The 18,541-nt window shown below is 42.4% G+C and overlaps 1 protein-coding gene across 14 annotated transcripts in view; it reads right to left on the bottom strand.

Moving 5' to 3' along the window:
* Nucleotides 1-13,062: 13,062 nt before the first annotated feature.
* Nucleotides 13,063-18,541, bottom strand: part of mgat4c (mgat4 family member C) — a 108,646-nt gene continuing 103,167 nt past the window's right edge. For all 14 annotated transcript variants that reach the window (XM_031867050.1, XM_031867058.1, XM_031867140.1 and 11 more), the window contains one exon: nt 13,063-17,685. In XM_031867050.1, coding sequence (XP_031722910.1) covers nt 16,529-17,685 — 1,157 coding nt within the window. In that variant the 3' untranslated portion in view covers nt 13,063-16,528. The remainder of the gene's footprint in view (nt 17,686-18,541) is intronic.

Below are 18,541 nucleotides of genomic sequence, written 5' to 3'. Positions count from 1 at the left end.
GACAGCCAGAGAGGCGGGATTCAGCCCAGCAGTGAAAAAAAGAAAGAAAGGCGCTTTGAGCAGCCTCATGCTGTTTGTTCTGAGCAGGTTAGCTGCAGGAAAAACACGGAAACGCTTTCTCGGCCAGGATTCTGCTACATGTTTGGTTTTTCTCGACCAATTCACACGGGCACCTGCCCAGTTTACACAGTAAGCAGTGCTGGTCGGTCTGTGTGTGGAACATGACAGCTATTTCATCGTGATCAATTATATAATTGATCACGATGAAATGTCATTTTTAATATTCTCTCTGGTGAAGTAGTCTGGGTGGATTTGAGTTTCTTTCGAAAGGAGAAACATTCCTCTTCAGCAGACACTTCACTGTGTTTAATCAAAACAATGCTTCCTCTTTGATTTTAGGTGTGTTCATCTTTTCTTGAAGGCCTCCCATCCAACAAGCTGATCCGGCACCACAGGATTGGCAACAAAAGCTTCTTTGTTGTTTAACTTATAAAGCTACAGTTACACTTGCCAAGACGTGTTAAGTTGATACATTAGAGTGGCACAAATACTGGATGTTACCTTTGTGATGTACAGTAATGTTTTTCACAAAATGCTGATCTGTACATATAAGAATCTTTTAATGTATGCACACAGACCTCCAAAAATAAAATGAGGGCTGCTTGATGCCCACTGTAAGATTCAGGTATATACAAATAATATAACGAAACACCTCAATCATAACGCTTCACAAGGAGCTGCAGTAAATGGACACTCAAGGCTTTGCTTTGGATCAAAATGAGCCGTAACACCCACTAAAGTTACTGTTACACGTCTATCTCCAAGGGTCAGCACACCCAAATCCCAAAAGACATTTTCACAGTGGTATGAGGTGCTGCCGACAGTTTGGGACTTGAGGTACTGAGGTTTTATATCTCCAGTTACTGTGAATAATCCAATCCAATCTCTTTGAACTGATTTTCAGTGGGTCTACTTCTGTGGTAGAAAAATATTACGATGAAAACCTCAAATCTAATCTTAAAGCTTCGGCAGGTAAAACATAATCTAACAGCGCTGCTCGATACCATTGGCTTTGAGGTCAATCAACCCTATAATATGAGAAGTTAGGGGGCTTTCTAGGTGCTCTAGCAATTCTATTTTCTTGTGAATTTAAAGGGCCAGTGTGTAGCATTTCGGGGGAAATGAATATAATATTCCTCATTATGTTTTCTTACAACCCAGTCTCCTACAAAATGATGTTCCCGCATAACTAAACTGCAATCTCAATTACGTTTCAGGGGAAATGTATTTTCTCCCGGATTACGGTTGCAGTCTGAAACTGTTTGAAACGTGTGACAAACAAAACATAAAAAAACAACAACAACATGGTTGTGTTTATATGGTAAATGGCTTTTCTAGTCTTCCGACCACTCAAATTGCTTTGAGACTACATGTCATCATTCACCCATTCACACCCATTCATACACTGATGGCAGGGGCTACCTACCCATCAGGACTAGCTAATCATTCACACACCACAGGCACAGCTTGTGGGAGCAAATTGGGGTTAAGTTTCTTGCCCAATGACACATTGACATGGACGAGCAGAGCCGGGGATCGAACCACCTACAGAGTCCACCATGTTGCACCGCCATTTTTCTACAGTAATACAGAACAGTCAAACCAAACAAAGAATTTTGTGAATTTGCAATAGCTGAAGGGCAACCCTAGTCCTCCGACACACTTGGGAAACTGCTGTGTAGTCAAAGAGAGAGAAGCCGAGGTACGGCCAGCCGATTTCTGACTTCCATGGCTTCTAAAGTTGTGTTATTATGGTATGGTTGTCCTCTGGGAGAGGCGAACGGCATTACCTTGGTTTTGCACTCAGCAACTGATGTTACCACAGTCTTGGCAGCAAGTGTCGACGCACATAAATGGTATCTCTTTAATCCAGTCTTCACAGACTGACGCCAGACTCAAGTTACACTGATGTAGGTATCTGCATATGTAGGCATCACTGTTCTAGATTTGTATCCACTCAGGCTGCATAAGTTGAATTGCAAAGCTGCTGTTTCCTCCCAACAAATACTGCCAATACTGCCAAGGTTCCTCATAGTCAGACACTTGTGACTAAATGCTACAGCTTCAATTGGCTCGGGTTGAACTCGCATGTGTCAAGTTGTTCCTGTGTAGCAGGAAAAAGGCAGATTTTCCACAAATAAAAGTAAAATAAATAGCGTATGCAGCCTTTCATGTCAGTGACCACCAACGGTGTATGTGCCCATCACAGGCAGCAGATGGCAGTGTTGTTCAACTAGTCAGCCTGGTTTACAGCGAGAATATGTCATAGATATACAAGCATCCCTTCAGGCAGAAGAACAGCTTATTGAAAAGAACAAAACGGACAAAAAATGGCAACAGAATCTCCTCAAATAACAGCAGTAAAGCAGAAGTCTGTTGTTTTCATTGGTCCAATGTCATTACAAATAATCTGGTAATGACATTGTGACAAGACTGAAAAAACATCCAAATGCACATGCTCTCTATCGTTTTCTTCCTGCAACAAACTGAACCAAAGAAAGCACCAGGAAGTAATCAGTAATCTCTTTTGCCTTGGATTGAGGATATTTTGACTGATTAAGACCTTTTGACTAATTTGTCTCATGCACGACACAAAGGTGCTCTGGTTATTGAGCAGATCTAGAAGTGGATAAGCCAAAAAAAACCTACAGTACCTTTCTAGCGGTTACATACACCACACTTTCTGGTTTCATTCTTATCTATTTTCTAAAGGTTTTTGAGGCGTTTGTTGATATTGTTTCATAGCCTGATTTATAGAACTTTTCTTTTCCTAAAAACATGGCGAAAAAGTATTTAGTTTTATCTCTGTTGACAATATTTTCTGATTTATGGACTGATTCCAGGAGATATCCAACAATCCCTCTGTGTAAAAACTTTGACTCTAATATGTTGACAAAATGAAAATATAATTTTTAACCTTTTTGTCAATATTCAAATTGCTAGTATTGAAGTGTATGTGAATTAGCACATATATGATCATCTTTAGAAAAAAAATATTCGTCTTAATGTCAGTAATCAACTTGGGAAGTTTCATGGTGATATCGAATAGTTAAATACATTTTGACCCTATTCATCTGTTGATTACATGAGTTCTGGGAGCATTACACATCCACATAAGATCATGCAGCAAAACGGGAATTCACAAAGGTAGGATTACAATGACTGCAATGATTTGTTTGCTCAAAGATTTCCCCTTTACAGCTCACAGTTAATTACCCAGAGGCACCACAGTGAATTTAGTAATATTTAATAAAAGAACTTAAAAAGCCTTCAAAAGTCTAAAATTCTCCCCTAAACACAATGAAACTTGGCGACCCTGATTGCACAATTTCACTCTCTGTCCAGGGAGTTACTTTTCATGGAGTCATTTTGCCTTTTCTCACCTTCAAATGAAAACCAACACCTGCCTCCATTAAAAGCACTGAATCGCAGTCGGGACCCCAGATCCCCACGGCCCCAGATATTGGAGGTCTCCTGAATGCTTATAAAGGTGTGTTTGTGTTTAAAGGATCAATTCTCCTGCCATGTGGTGAAATACTACTTTAATAACGGTTCAATATTAGAGAAGGGGACATTTTCTGAGAACCCTGACTTCTCCTTTCTCTTCCTTTTCTTTAACACTTGTAAGCTGTGTACCAGCAGGTGGCAGTGCAGTGCAACAACAGACTTTGGTAACGGTATAATTACAAGAATATTGTTTTGGTTTTGCTCCACCGAAAAAAATCTGAAACTTGTCTCTGTGTTCTCCCTAAATATTATCCAGTCACAATACGGAAAAGCAGTTCTGACCTTAACTCTAACAGACGATGCAGGATTCCTATTGTTATCTACAACTGGTTCATTTTCATCACACTCTGCCACCCATATTTCTTACTAAAAAGTGACAGTGTGAGGCCTCAGGCTATGTCGGATTAGTGACAATGTCAAGGAGAGGTGCAGTAACTTTGCTTTGGATCGGGCCCAGAGCTTTGAGCTGAGAAATGGAGCTCCAGACACTTAGATGTGATTGTAGCAGGCAGACACACGGTTACAATCCTCTACCTGAAAACTCGTAGGCTGGATCCACACGTCAGCTTGTGCTCATAAATGACCACAGTTCTGTTTACAGCTTTGCTTGTAAATACAGTTGAAGTCTGTTCGTTAATGAATTAATTAACTTGGAGTCTTCCACTGTCACAATACTGAACCCTGATTGGACAGCAGCTGCTCTAATTCTAAAACAAATCTACAGAGTTTCTGATGAAATACACTCTGAAAGGGTTAGGGTTAGGGTTGCCTTCACTTTTCAGAACAGGAGGTTACCGCCTGGCTTGCAGATATATAGGCAAGAAATAGGCCATGGAGTTCCTTATAAGTGATAATATGTAAGAAAGTACGGATTGGGCATTTGAATATATATAAACCATAGATTGTAGACATGGATAGTGGATAATGTGGTACCATTACTTCTCTGTTCAGATGTGAAGCCAAAATATTCCGAATATGGGAGCTGCCATCTTGTGCTTTGGAACCAGAGTCTGTGCAATAGAGATCTTGTAGTGGAGCCGCATTGCAGATGTCCCGCCCATATACCCTTCAGAACCAATCGTGAGCTGAGCACAGCCGCAGTTTGTTAGCGAGACAGAATCACAGCTGTCAATCATGACGTCACACCCGAAGATACATCAGCATGAAAGGAAACTACCTAAAGTGACAGAAGACATCTTCATCAACATTTATTTGACATGTACTTTGACTTTTTTATTTCTGCCCAGTCCCATCCGCTAACATTGAGGAGGCGGGGTTTATGACCACTAGGGGGCAGATGTTTTGGCTTCCTTTTTGTCCATCTTTAAATACAGTATAATTTAAATATACTGTCTACATTGGGTACAATAACTAATTATTCATATAAAAATGAACTAGAAGAGTGTATTAGTAGCTATTTACTTTGTTGAGCACTTTAACACTTTACCTTTGCAGAATATCTATCAAACATATGTGAGTAAACAACTCGCAGGAATGTAATTCATCATTATCTCCACATCAGAGCAGATCTGTCAGTTTTTTGCAAATTTGCCTGCCGCCTCAGCAGATGTCTATCAATATAACGATGCTTGTGACCCTGAAAAAATTCTGGCTTAGCATGCCTCCCACACCCACAGGACAAACTGCACCCTGCGTGAATTAATTCAACTCCATTAAAAACCTCCATCGACATCTGCCGCCGCAGCGATGCTCGGGCCTGCTTGTCTTGGCCTTTCTCCAGCCGGACGCCTCTTCAATTAACTCCAATTTGGAGTTGGCGGATGTTGGCTGACAGTTTGGAACTTTACGGTGGGATACTGATGAGCGTCTTCACTTCTGCTAAGGGAAAGTCATTCTCTCATCTGGACAGCATTGCAAATTGAGCAAAAAAAGCCAGTCCGATCAAGATAATGGCTTGTGAAGGAATGAGATTAGCTCCCTTTTGTGAGAAATCTGATTGCGTGGGTGGGACGGTGGCATAATAAGTGCGACCTTGTGGCAGGGACCAGCTGAAAAAGTAATTAGGCCTCACATATGGGCAGAATTTCTGAAGCCTTCAGCGATGGCGGTGAAGGGAAAAAGCCATGTCGGAGCTGTTTATTGTCACAGGTATGGCTGCCAATGTCAGTTGTGGATAGTGGTCCTCTGGTTACGTAGAGTTTAGATAGCAGATAATCACAACAAAAAAGAGACTGAAGAGTCTGTTCACTCAAGCTGTTTTAATTCCAAAATGAGTCGGAGCCAGTGTTTGACATCTGAACAACTGATTTTGTTGTCAGCTAAAATGACATCTGAGATACCTCTGAATCTAACAGTGTCTCCTCAAAATGACTTCCTTGACTACTGCATTCTCCAAACCTATTTGGTTAAGTTTAGTGAAAGAACATGACACTACTTGGCCCCAAAATTGCTACGCAGTCATGTTATTAGACATTAAAGTCCCAGTGAAACAGAAGTTAGAGCGTCTTTAGCGTCCTTACTGCGAGCATCCCACGGTGAAACGGATATTTGAGCAGATATTTGAGCGGCGTACAGTTACAAGAGGGATTTAAGTCAAATCTTTGGCACTTGATTGGACCGCTGAAAACTGGACCCTTTCATAATGTAGCATGCACGGAGCTACAGGCCTGTGGCTCCTTCACACACCTCCTGTATCGCTAACAGCTGCGCATTGATAGATAGATGGATGTCATGATGTTATTGGTTTATATCGGTTAGCTTACATAAGCACAAGTCATATTTTGTAGAAAAGGTGATTGGATTTTGATATAGAAATACAAAGAAATGGATCTTTTGGTCATTTTTTTGCATATATTGTTAGATAAGTGCGTAATACGACCAGGGATGTGATCTAAAAGGCATTTCATTGTGACTTTAATATTGAAACATGCACAACAGAAGCCCTGTGAAAAGGTTGCCTTTCTCCCTCCTCCCTACGCCCTGTTCTTCAAAATGAACAGTCATTTTGTATCTGAGTAATTATTAATCAGTTTATTTGATACATTAAAAATGAAGGTGTATAAATGACGCAGGCTTGTTTAATTTGTTTGTTTTACAGGTTCGTAGGATTGTTTGTTGCCTGGAGCGATCAGCGGCTCAGCAGCTCGATGGAGGAGAATGTTAACAGGTTTGTCATTATGTCCTTTTAGCAGTGAGGGGCTGGGCACTTCTAAGGTGTAGGGAGATTCTGCAGTAAAAATCGGTGCCCATCCATAGATCGAGATGCAGCAGTAACGTAGGTATCTTGTATTAATGGTATGTTCTGTGTGATTTGCATGCTTGCCCGGTTTAGCTCCACCTAACTGTGTTCCAGTTAGGTGGAGCTAAGAAAGTCTACTGCCAAGAAAGGGTGAAAAGGCAGCTTGGTGTTAGGCTGCTGCTTACACACTACCGTTGTCAGGCATTCACAGTCTTCAATAAATCTTCTTGATTATTTGTCTTGAGTTAATTAAACACAATGTCTGCTTTGTTTCTTTGGCTATGGTCAATATTGAAACACTGATGATGCCCTCTGAAGCATCCTGATAGAAGACGAAAGACTTGGTCGAGGAAACACATTAAGCTTTGTGTAAATCATCGACTCCTCTTCTTCTTCTAGTTTCTTACACCATGACACCTTGTCATATATTATTGCTCATTTGTTCTCGTATATACTTTTACTGCCATTCTCTGTACACTGGCGGAAGTTATGCATGCTGTGCACTGGCAAACACACACATTTAAATTAAATAAATCTCCAGAACAGAAATGTTTTCTTGTTTCATTTTATGACATATTAGAGTCCAATGTTTTTGCAGAGGGAATTTTAGATATCGCTTCTTTTTATCACTCCATAAATCAGAAAATACTGTCAACAGCCTTAAAAGAATCGATTTTCGCCTCGTTTGTCAGATAAAATGTTTTCTAAATCAGGCTAGGACTGAAATATGAACAAACCCCTCCGAAAAAAACCTTCAGAATATAAATGGAAATTAAACTGTAAAGTTCGGTGGATGTAAGTGTTGCTGAAGTTGAGATTTCAGGCTCAGAGTCTGAGGAAAGGCTTTATCGACAGGTAGTTGTGTATTGTCGGCGTGTAGAAATGGAACTGAATTTTAATTTACGTCCGTAACTTAAATAACTTAGAAAACTGTTTTTTTAAGCCAAGCCATGATGCTTTACGTAACCTAACCAAGTAGTTCTATTGCGGTTTTGTTTGGTTTCAGTTTACAACGTAAAACGGTAAGTGAGAGACAGGGTTGGGCCTTTCAGCTCATCAAAGTACCCTCCTTCACCCCTCTGCAATGCTCTTTCACTGAGAACCCAATCATATTGATTGGAAACACAACTGATGCGTCTATGGTTAACGTGTCACCGACAGAATTCAGAAACAGCCTTGAGATGCTGGATGAACGATCCGGCATTATGTGACAGAGGGAACAGCAAGCCCTGTTATGGAACTGCTGGCGCTCCAGTGGAGTTGGTCAGATCTCATCTGCGTCTATTTGAAGCTGCTGACAAAACATGAACACACATGCGAAACACATGATCGAATGGCTCTGCCTGTACAAGCAAGCCGTGCATCCACACCTCCGTTGTTAGTTTGAGAGAGGCATATAGAGCGAGGCTGATTCCCACAGACAAATCCCCCTCTCTGTGGCATGCCCTGACATTATAAACAGGCTTCATGAAGAAGACGAGCATCTGTAATTGTTGCGAGGGGTGGAGGGACAAGCAGTCGGTGTGGCGGGCTGATTGTGTCTCTTCGCCTGCCTCTGATAATTAAAATGACTCAACCTCCCCCTGTTCCAGTCACAGTGGTGGCATCGCAAAGGCAGCAGCAGAGCTGTTATTACTTGTCCTTCAGCTGAAAGGCTCGTGTTGGCCAGTGAGCTGAGGGCTTTTGTTCTGACAGCTGAAATATCTGGTGTCCAGCCTGGGTAGTTTTCAGCAATGCGCCCTGGGAAATGAGTTATCTAAGCAGCGTATGCAAGAAACCCTGACATTAATCTTTAATTAAGGCCTTTACAATTTTGGACGACATGCCCGGGAGTATGAGAGCTACTGTAGGGGATAGATATGAGCAGCGGGGAGGGCCAGGCAACACATTATATCTTGTGGTGAGCTCATTTTGTCTCATCAAAGTCAAGGAACCATTGATCTGCAAAGACGTTGCCTAGCTTTTCCTTTCAGCCGTTTGGATCACGAGACACACTGTGAGGTAAGCTTGGCATGGAGATCCTCCTGTGTTTGTCTTTTCCTTTTTTTTTCTTCCTGAAAACAGATAACGATCCCTCGAGGTAACGGCAGTGAAACATGTGCAGCGAGGCCGCTTTGCTTCCTACACGATGATCCAGATTTCTATATATCCCACAGTTTCTGATGGAAGGATGTCTTCTGATAACTGTTTGCTTGAATACATCAAGGTGACTGCTTTTGTTTCACACGTTGTCCCACCCCCCCCCCCCTTTTTTTTTTCTCGGTAATTGGTTGTGGATCTCTTGTCGAAAGAGCCAAGTGATAAACCTGCTGGTAGAAGCAGCGTGAAGCTGAAGCTTCTCTTGTGTTGTGACGGCTGCTGCCTCTGTGATGTTCCACAAAAGAAGCCCCAAGACACAACCTGTTTCATTCAGGCTGAAGATTTCACATGAAAAAAGACAAGTCTCCTATGAAACAAAATGGGACTCGGGTAATTGTTTTGATTACTCCTCTCCCCTGTTCCCAGTGGGATGAAGGCTTCGCAAAGCTGAGAGTGGAGGTTTAGGGAAGAAGGGACTGAGCAAAAGTGGAAGCACGTCTCCCTGTGGCAAGATTTGTTCGCTGGCAAGAATGAGAGACAGATGGGAGGCTGGTGGTGGGGGTAGCAGGAGGGGATTGGGGTCACACCTTTTTGAGGCAAAGCAATTGGGAGCGATTAAACCCTCATTCGCCGTAGGGACTATCCACGATGAGGAAGGAGCTGGCTCCAACAGCGCCTGCAGCGCTGTTCCTTTTATCTCCACTCCTCGTGAAGACCCTGTAAATGCCATGGGAGTAGTTAAAGTACAGCACGCCGTGTTCTGCTGGACTGGTTCACTGTTAATGTTCAGCATCACGACAGCAGATGAAAGGAATTTCTTAGATTGTCTGCACCACTGGAATGGATCATCTGGGCCATATGAGCGCGGCTTAACCCACGTAATTAAAGTCGTGACCTACGCAGTTATACCTCGTCTCTCGTACCACGTGGAACGACTCAATCCTCCGTTCTGCACAGATGCAGATGACACTTTTACATAGCTTTGATTTTCCACCGCCCCGGTAACAAATGATGATTGAATGCTAACGTGCTTTCATCCTCACTCTCGGACGTTTTCATTCCAGATTTGGCAGATAAGGATACATCCTTTTCCTCTGCCATCATGAAGCTGGTTCAATAGCCAGCGGCGCAGGTTGGCTCGGGCCCTCGTGGTATCCTCCGTAACTGGCTGATCATCAGCCCGAGAGCACCTGAACCCTGAGAGGCCCCTCCATCACCGGTAGACACACAATCACAAGTTCCTTGCGAGGTTATTACGAGTCATTCATCACCTGCTTCATGTTTCCCTGCCTTCAGCTTCGCTTCAACTTCAATATTTTTAAATCCCTGTATTTACGTCTGTTCATTGCACTTCTTTTCAGCTCTTTTTTAATTTTTTTTATCTCCCCATGTCCATTTCCCGAGCTTTGCCTCACCTCAGCGGATGCACCTAGCTCATGTGGGTCTGTGCTGCCGGGGAAATTAACCGTGTAACACACAAAATACACTAATCAAAGGCTATTGACAGGCTTTGATGCTACACTGGTGCGTCATTGTTCTTTTGCTGCACACGTTGCCGCTGCGTCCTTGCAGACGGATAGCAAATGTGAGGCGGAATAGAAATCCCACCACAGAGGCGGATTCCCAGAGGCACGGGGGCAGGACGGATCCACAAAATCCACATCAGCCCGGTGATCATGTGGGGTTTGGCCCCTGTGCAGGTACATGCTGGCAGCACCATGGCAACCACGGCAATTGATTGGCTGATGTCCCCCGCTGTGCACAGTGCAGGTCTTATTATGTAGGATATTGGTTTTTCTACCTGCTACCCAAGCCTCTCCATAGCCCGCATTAGCTGTGGTTTCTCAGGTGCCCGGCCGTCATGTACGCTTACCTTCTATTTGGTTCTGGATGACTTTGAAGGACGGGAGACGGGGAGAGGGGGAGAGGTGGGGACGACTGTGACAAAGCGCTCAAGGTCTCTTAAATGGTGTGGGAACTGTGAAAGCCTGAAGGTGTTAAATTTGACTCCAAAAGTAGTTTTCATCAAACCTGTCATAAAACCTTTGATAACTGTGACTCTGTTTACAGATCCTATTTTCCATCTAAACTTCTACTCAAGTGTTTACATATTCATTTCTCGTCCTGTTTTTTTTGTGTTTCTTTAATATACTCACATTGTTGTGAATTGCAAATGTGCCAAATGCTCTTCATTTAACACCCAGTTTGTAATTAGCACGGCACTGTGAACGCCCAATCTGTTCAATTAACAGATTATACGCTCCTCTACGAGTTGAAAGATTCTCTAAATATCCTGGCTCCACGAGACCCCGAGACATCTAACGGCAAGAAATACATTGTTTATTTTAGTTTGGGGAAATGTTAAAAGTTAGAATAACTAAAGTGCCATTGGGAGTGATTGTTGTCAGTGTTTCCATTTAATTCTTTGCAAGTAACACTAATAAATATAACATTTTAAGCCAAATTTTCACCCCTTTACCTTTTTGACTGGCTTCTTCTATGGTCAGTACTATAGCTCCGTGTGACATTTATGTGTTTAGTTCATTCTTGACACTTGTGAATCTAACAAAGTACATTAAATGGCCAGAGAGTGATCGTGGAGGCGATTTATATTGATCAACGTTGGCTGAATATAGCAAGAGAGAAAGTTTCACTGGGTGTGTTGGAGGTGGCGGAGGTTGAATCAAAGAAACACAGGACTTTCACCCAGGAGAGCGCTGCCTACGTCTCTTGTGAAACCAAAAGGAACCTTGTTACTATTGTTACTTAAGGGCAGTTGTGTCACCCACAGGACTGCTGTTGGTGTGAAACCAAATGAATGTTCACTTTTTTACCGTAGTTTTGATAGGTAACATTAACTTACGTACTTTACCGACACCTGTTACGTAACAAGCATACTTTTGTGTGATAACAGACTCAATTAACCCCAAACCACAATATCTTCTCAAACATAAGCAAGTACTTTTGTTGCCTAAGTAGGGTGTTCCGTAAGTAAACAAAAAAAAACAATTAAACCTGCGTCGGAAGTTTATTTTGTAAAGACACAACCAGCGAAAACAGAAAAGCCGTCCCTGACGCTCCTAAAACTGACGCTAGAAGCTGACCTGGACCGTCAGTGTCGAGCGTACTGTCACTGACCAAGTGGCGGTATTTGACAAGTTAAGTAAAAATGTGTTGGTCTATTTAAACAGGCGATACAAAATATAGAGTAATTTGCATTGATTTAAACTACTTGATCAACTGCACTCCTCCAGAATGATCGTTTGTCTGTTGTCCTCGTCAGCCATGTTCCCAGGTGTCTGACAGGCGATATATAAGGAAATGTATGACCCATCTCGACAAATACACAAAGAACATGTTGCTTTAAACAGTACAGTATCCCCCCCAAGCACCATCCCCACACCTTCATTAAGTAGTAAAAAAAAGAAGAAGCAAAAAGCATATGAATATTGAAATGAATAATGTATGGCTTTTGCTTTTGGCTATAGCAAGATGTGAGTCAGACAGGCTTGCTCTCGCTGCGAGTTTCAAGGAACTGCAAATGTCAGTTCGGTTGTTTTTTTCCCCCTCCTTTGAAATGTAAAATGTGCACAGCATGTTCTACTTCTATTCATAAACGTTTTAAACGGTGAAACGAAACATGTGGAAGCAAAGACGGAAGGACGACATTTTCGATTCAGGGTCATGTAAATAGTGTTTAGTTTTCCTGGAGGTATTCAAACCGATATTCAAGTTACACTGCGCACACATATTCAATGCTCAGTGCCCTCTTGAGCTCTCTCCTACACAGCTCTGTCGTAGCAGTCAATGCACCACAAACTTGGCATCCATTTGTTTAATCTAATTTCAATACAGTACAACATTTGAAATGATACGTGTAAAAAAATATATGTCATCTTACAATACAGTACCATTTAGAGAACGATGGAAAGTTAAAACGGACACAGAAACAACATCTTAACACACTCGCTCCACTTAACAATATACAGCACATGGGAGCCCCGGACCTGTTGTAAGGTGGTGTCGGTAGGCATCTACGTACAAACCCAGGACAATTTCATTAGCAGAAGCTGAACAATAATTCATAGATCCCGACGTATAAAAGGAGTTTCTTTATCCACTGAAAAATTCTTTAGTTCATGCACTTTGTACATGCTCCACTGGAAGACAGCTCACATCTCAAATAACTCAGGACCCACACATCGTATTCACATTCATCACTTGCTTGGAGCTTTGGGGGATCGGACCCTCACAACCAATATAATTAAACAAACTTAGACAGTTACCTTCCTGCAAGTGATTCACAAACATCTGCCCCTTTTTTCCATCACAGAGATTGTAATTCTTGACAAATGGACATGGGAAATGGCCATTTATTTGCTGTAAGTACTAAACAAGAGGAACAAAAACCATCCTTTAGTATTCAGTGAAATGTACAGTGTAACTGATCCTGTGCACGCTGTTCACTCGAGGCGCCAGTATGGATTGTGGTTTGCCAAACATGCTGCCAATAGCGAAGAATGCTGTGCTCAGCAGTTTGTCTGACATCCAGTTGAGGAATTTATGCGGCTTTTGTTGTTATCCCCAAGATGTAAATCTGTTCATAAATCTGCAGCGAGCAGCTCGTTTTGGCCGGCGTCTTATTTCAAATAAAGATCAGACAGCAATCTCTCCTCCAGAAATAACAGCCACACGACACGATTGGTCTACTTGTGAGTGCGAGGCGTACCAAAGCCATCCATTACACTTGTAAAACAGCTAACTGCCCTGCGGTGACATCATGTGTTTATAGCTCATAGGCAGGTATAATACCGGGCTGAATTGGCACCGCGACGTGCGTCTCAAAGAACGGATGCACGGCACAATTGTAGATTGTGTTTCCGAGGATCATCCATTGAAACGAGACCCCCACCCCGCCACCCGATCCATGCAGGTCACGGAATCGTTCACCAAAATGAATAGCGACTTTCCAAGGGAAATGCTGAGGAAAAACAATGAGCTACATTGTGGTGGTGGTGGTGGTGGGGCATTCTAATTTCATTTCAGATAGCACATGGGGGATTTGCTGAGGAAGGATTTTGAGGTGCCGGTACAAGCCAATCTGCGAAAGGCCTTGATCTGTGACACTGAACAAGACCTTGAGGGAAAACACGGAACAGGTGGCTATCGCAACAGCTGAACAAAGCGTTACGGAACTGTCGCAGCATGCTTAATGACAATCTGCTTCAACCTCGTGTTCCCAAAGAACGTGGGCGTTATGTAAACATTTACCTCTTTATTGCATTGTTGAGGGATTCCTTGACGCCGTTTCGATGTAGAAACTAATCGGTCACTGAACATTGCTCACCGACAGGTCAGAATTACACGAACATGGAAAGTGACAAGGTTGTTTTCAAAGCACGGCTCTGAATTGCTACACGGTGATCATCAGTTAATATGTGCAGTGTCAATTCTCGCAAATGTTTGCTGTTCAACAACACGAGGCAAGGTGGGGAATTTGAAAATGGATACATCAAAGGAAAAGCCGAGCAAGTTTCCCCAAAGCAGCGGCAGACTGCATGAAGCGAGAGCAAAGATCACAGGGAGGCAACCATGTAGGAGCAGAAACATCGGAGTTGTGAGAGCACAACATTGGGGGGAAAAGAGCGAATTGAGATTCTATAGCTTCAGGGGAGATGTTGTTTTGCTGGTGTAGAGCGTGAGGCAAACACAGACCAATTTGCTGGGGGAAAATTGTGCTGTGGTGGAAAAAAAGAAAGAGAGACCTAAGAGCAGACCTGGCCCATTCTTCACTGTGCAATCTAATCTCAGCTCCGAGAGAAGATGGGTGAAAACAAACATTGTTCTCCTGTCAGCAGCCCTGACGGAACATACTGTAACGGCGCCAGTAGAGGAGCTCAGCCCACTCACCTCAAACAGGAGGAGATGATTAAATCGGGAAAGAAAATTTGAGACTGCCAAAAGTTAGCTGTGACATGATGAATATTCACGGCAACGATGCCCTCTGACACTCTCCTGGTGAGTTTTCAATGAGGGAAATAGTTAAGAGAGAAATCCCAGTGCTAAGCTTTTGTTAAATAGCTTTAATTGGACGGTATTTTCAAGGAGAACCTGTTTCTAAAAAATAATTTAACTACACCTCTTAATAACTATCCTTTTCCCACATTCATAGATTATAAATGGTTCATAATATTTAGAGGAGCAACCGTGGTCAATTATAATAAAATTAACAGAAATCAGTAATGGTACTGTAGGGTGGATACTGATGTTCAATCTACCCAGTCGCCAGAAAAAATAGTTGGCATTGTACATTTCTGCAAAGCACGGGAAATGTTGAATGTCAAAGCTTTTGTGCCAAAAATATGTTTCATTAATACGTTTCATATCAACCTCGATCACACTTGCAGAAACGCACAATGACACGTGGTTGACGTTGTGAAACGATTGGTTAAGAATAGAAAGAAATATGTCAGAATAATAGCCTAACAACATAACTTAACAACTGTTACAACTTAACTAGCGTAAATAAATAGCAACAATCTTTGGCGGACATTCTTACGTAACAACAAGCGTAAAGTCAATGTTTACCTTTGGTTTCACATAAGACACAAACAGCGGTGTCCCGGGTGAAAGTCCAGTGTTTCTTTAAACTATCTTTGTTGCTTGTTATAACTTTCAATAACGGCTCGATATATTACGTCACTTCCTCTGACTGAATGCAAAAACGTCCACGTTCAACGCATCCATTGTTTGCAGGAACTCAACATGCAATATTATTTTCCTGGCAACTGTGCTGGTTTAATGCAATGAAATGTGGTTCATGGTTACACTCTACACCGGTCAAAACTCTCTAAATGCAACACTTCAATTATATTTAGCTTGGAACCATTTAAGTATAAGGCTGGTGTGATTAATGTCAACAAATCCCATGAAAAGACACAAACCCTAAAATGTGTTGTTCCCTCTCTGAGTAGTGTTTGACTTCCCCTGTCTGAGGATCTTAGCCCCAAGCCCATTCACTTCTTCTGAAACGTAAATCCTGAAGCTATCTTCAGCTGTGGATTACTACACATTGCTGTTATAATGGTGCATTAGTGAGTATTTACAGAAGCACGACCTTGTATAAGGGCCCATCTTTATTGTAATGAAGTAGCATGTCCCCCAGTGAATTGGAATGGCTCACTGACTGCAACAGTTTTTGGACAACAACGGAGGTCTCTGGCAAAAAGGAATAAAATATATCGGACTTTGGATACAATACTTGTAAGTGGGATCAATTCATTGTTGGGTTTGGTCTTTTCGTAGGATTTGAACATAGGGAATGTTGTAAAACAATACCATAATATGATTATATCTGTACAATATCACTAAAAGTTGGTCAAACACAACACTGAGATATCGCCCAGCTATCAAGATCTGAAATAACTAAAGGAACATTTAAGAAAACACACGTTCATGAATAGTGTGAGGTCAGCTCAACAGTCCTTAACAATGACTGTGAAGATGCTCCACTAAGTTTACAACTTGCAGGTATAAAAAACTATAGACTAATTTGGCAATCAAAGTGAGTATCAATAAATACATATAAAATGAATAAATAAACCTGGAAATACATAGATTATTAAATAATAACAATAAAAACCTTTGCCTCTAAGACATACTAAGAGTCTTTGTGTGTAGTCCTTATTGGCTGGGGGGTTGTGTAGTCCATAAACTTATACTTCTAATGATGAGCCACTCTTTCTGACTGGCTGTTACCACAATGCGAACACACTCAATGTCAAAGGCAATTTTGTGGTCTACATCTTGCACCTCAATGTTGCCATTTTTAAACTCCCCTAATGTGATATAAGAGGAACACTGTTTCCCTTTTTTAGTCCCAACTAGTTTCTCTCCGACCTCCAGAGCTCCGTGGTGAAGAATGTCATTCTGTCGGTCGTCGGAACCAGTAGCAATCTTAATTTTACTAATTTTGGTAGATTTGTTAAATACTATGACAAAGAAGTCTCCTGTTGAAGGAGGCTTCCCCCAGAAATACTCATCGACGGTGCTGTACGCCTTGGTGGCGTCGTAGTTTTCAAAGACGTTGATGTTTGTGTACATGCTGGCGGGAGGGTTGTCAGGAATGTCTATGGAGTCTTCCTCGAAGTCGTCGTCCTTCAGCTTGTTCTCGGCTCCTTTGTAAGAGGAGTAGTAGCCCATGTGCTGGAACAGCGAGGGCTTGAAGCGGATCACGTCCTTCTGGGCCAGCAGACCCCTGAAGTGGATGAGGAGCCAGTCGCAGGGCATTTCCTGGTAGAACATGAGGAGGAAATGAGCCAGACGTGGCAGGTCCCTGGAGTGGTACAGCTTCCCGATGTAGCCCAGCTTGGAGAACTCCAGCATCACCCAGTAGGAACCTTCCCTGGAGGTGATCACCTTCTTCAGCGCCGTCAGGAAGTTCCTGGAGCAGCGCACGTCGTCCTCTAGCATCATGTAGAAGTGAGAGAGGTTTGTGCAGAAGTTGAGGAGGAAAGCGTAGTCCACGTTCTGCTTGGAGCGGAAACGGACCCGGTCCTCCGGGTCGTTGTAGTTCCTTTTCAGCCCGTCCAGAGACGGATAGTACTCCTCTGGGGCCTGGATCACCAGGAGGCGTCCGGCTATGATGTGGTGGGCAAACTTCCTGGTGATTTCCTGCACCAGGTTCTCACACCAGGCCAGGTCAAAGTCTGCCAGGTGGACCACGACCACGATCTCTTTGAGCTCCTCGTAACTGGACTGATCAAAGATGGACTTGATCGTCTCCAGGAGGTAGTTCCCTCTTTTTCTTTTGACTGACGACAGTCCAATGGTGAGATATTCTGTGAAGAAAAATTTGCATTTCATGAAAGCATGATATAAACCGAATTCATACTTTTCATACTTGGTGGACTTTCTCGCTTGATATACTGGTTATTATACAGTCGTAGATGGTACCCATAATTTACAAAAACTCCTTTAAGACTTACTGCCTGACAACCTATTGAACATAAACCAATAAAGGTCAATGCATAAACTTATCTATTTTGTGAGAGTTTTGTAAGTTGTGGGGTACCATCTCGAAACGACCTTGTTATAAAACGTAACTTTCAATAATGGTTGCTCGATACACAGCGTCGCTCTTTGTATTACATCACTTGATCTGACCAATTACAAAAATGTTGACGTTCAACGTATCCGTGCTCTGCAGAAACAAACAAAACCAACATTTTCCCCCGGCCACTGGGTCTTTATCAGCTGATCTCCCCAACGTACATGACCACCTGTCATCAAGTGACCAAAATCCAATACAGCCACGCCCACCCACTCATGAGTCGGACCGAGAGATGTAGTTGTAATGTCGAGAGAAAGCTAGTATTGTATTTTGAAGACATTTTCCAATGAGGAATTAAGTGCAAAATGCTTCACAGTGAGCAGTGATTCATTTCTGTAAATAGTGCTGCAAAACATTTAACGGATAAGAGCCTAAATTAAAGCTTTTTGCTCATTGTAAGTACAACATCCTGTTTGGTGACTAAACCAAGGTGTACTCGAGAGGAGGAGTGCTTATTAATTTTGAGGCAAAAAGGTCTCTTTGGAGCAGTTGCAGTTTATTGCTGCGCTTTCAATCCCCACGTCGCAGATTTTTAAATTTTAGCTCTTATTCTCAGCTCATGCTCACAACCACTGTATGACTTA

The sequence above is a fragment of the Anarrhichthys ocellatus genome, unplaced genomic scaffold (assembly GCF_004355925.1).
Source record: "Anarrhichthys ocellatus isolate YVR2014 unplaced genomic scaffold, GSC_Weel_1.0 scaffold2, whole genome shotgun sequence".
NCBI classification, from domain to species: domain Eukaryota; kingdom Metazoa; phylum Chordata; class Actinopteri; order Perciformes; family Anarhichadidae; genus Anarrhichthys; species Anarrhichthys ocellatus.
The sequence above is the reverse complement of the archived record's forward strand: the minus strand, read 5'-3'. Positions and strand labels throughout refer to the sequence as shown.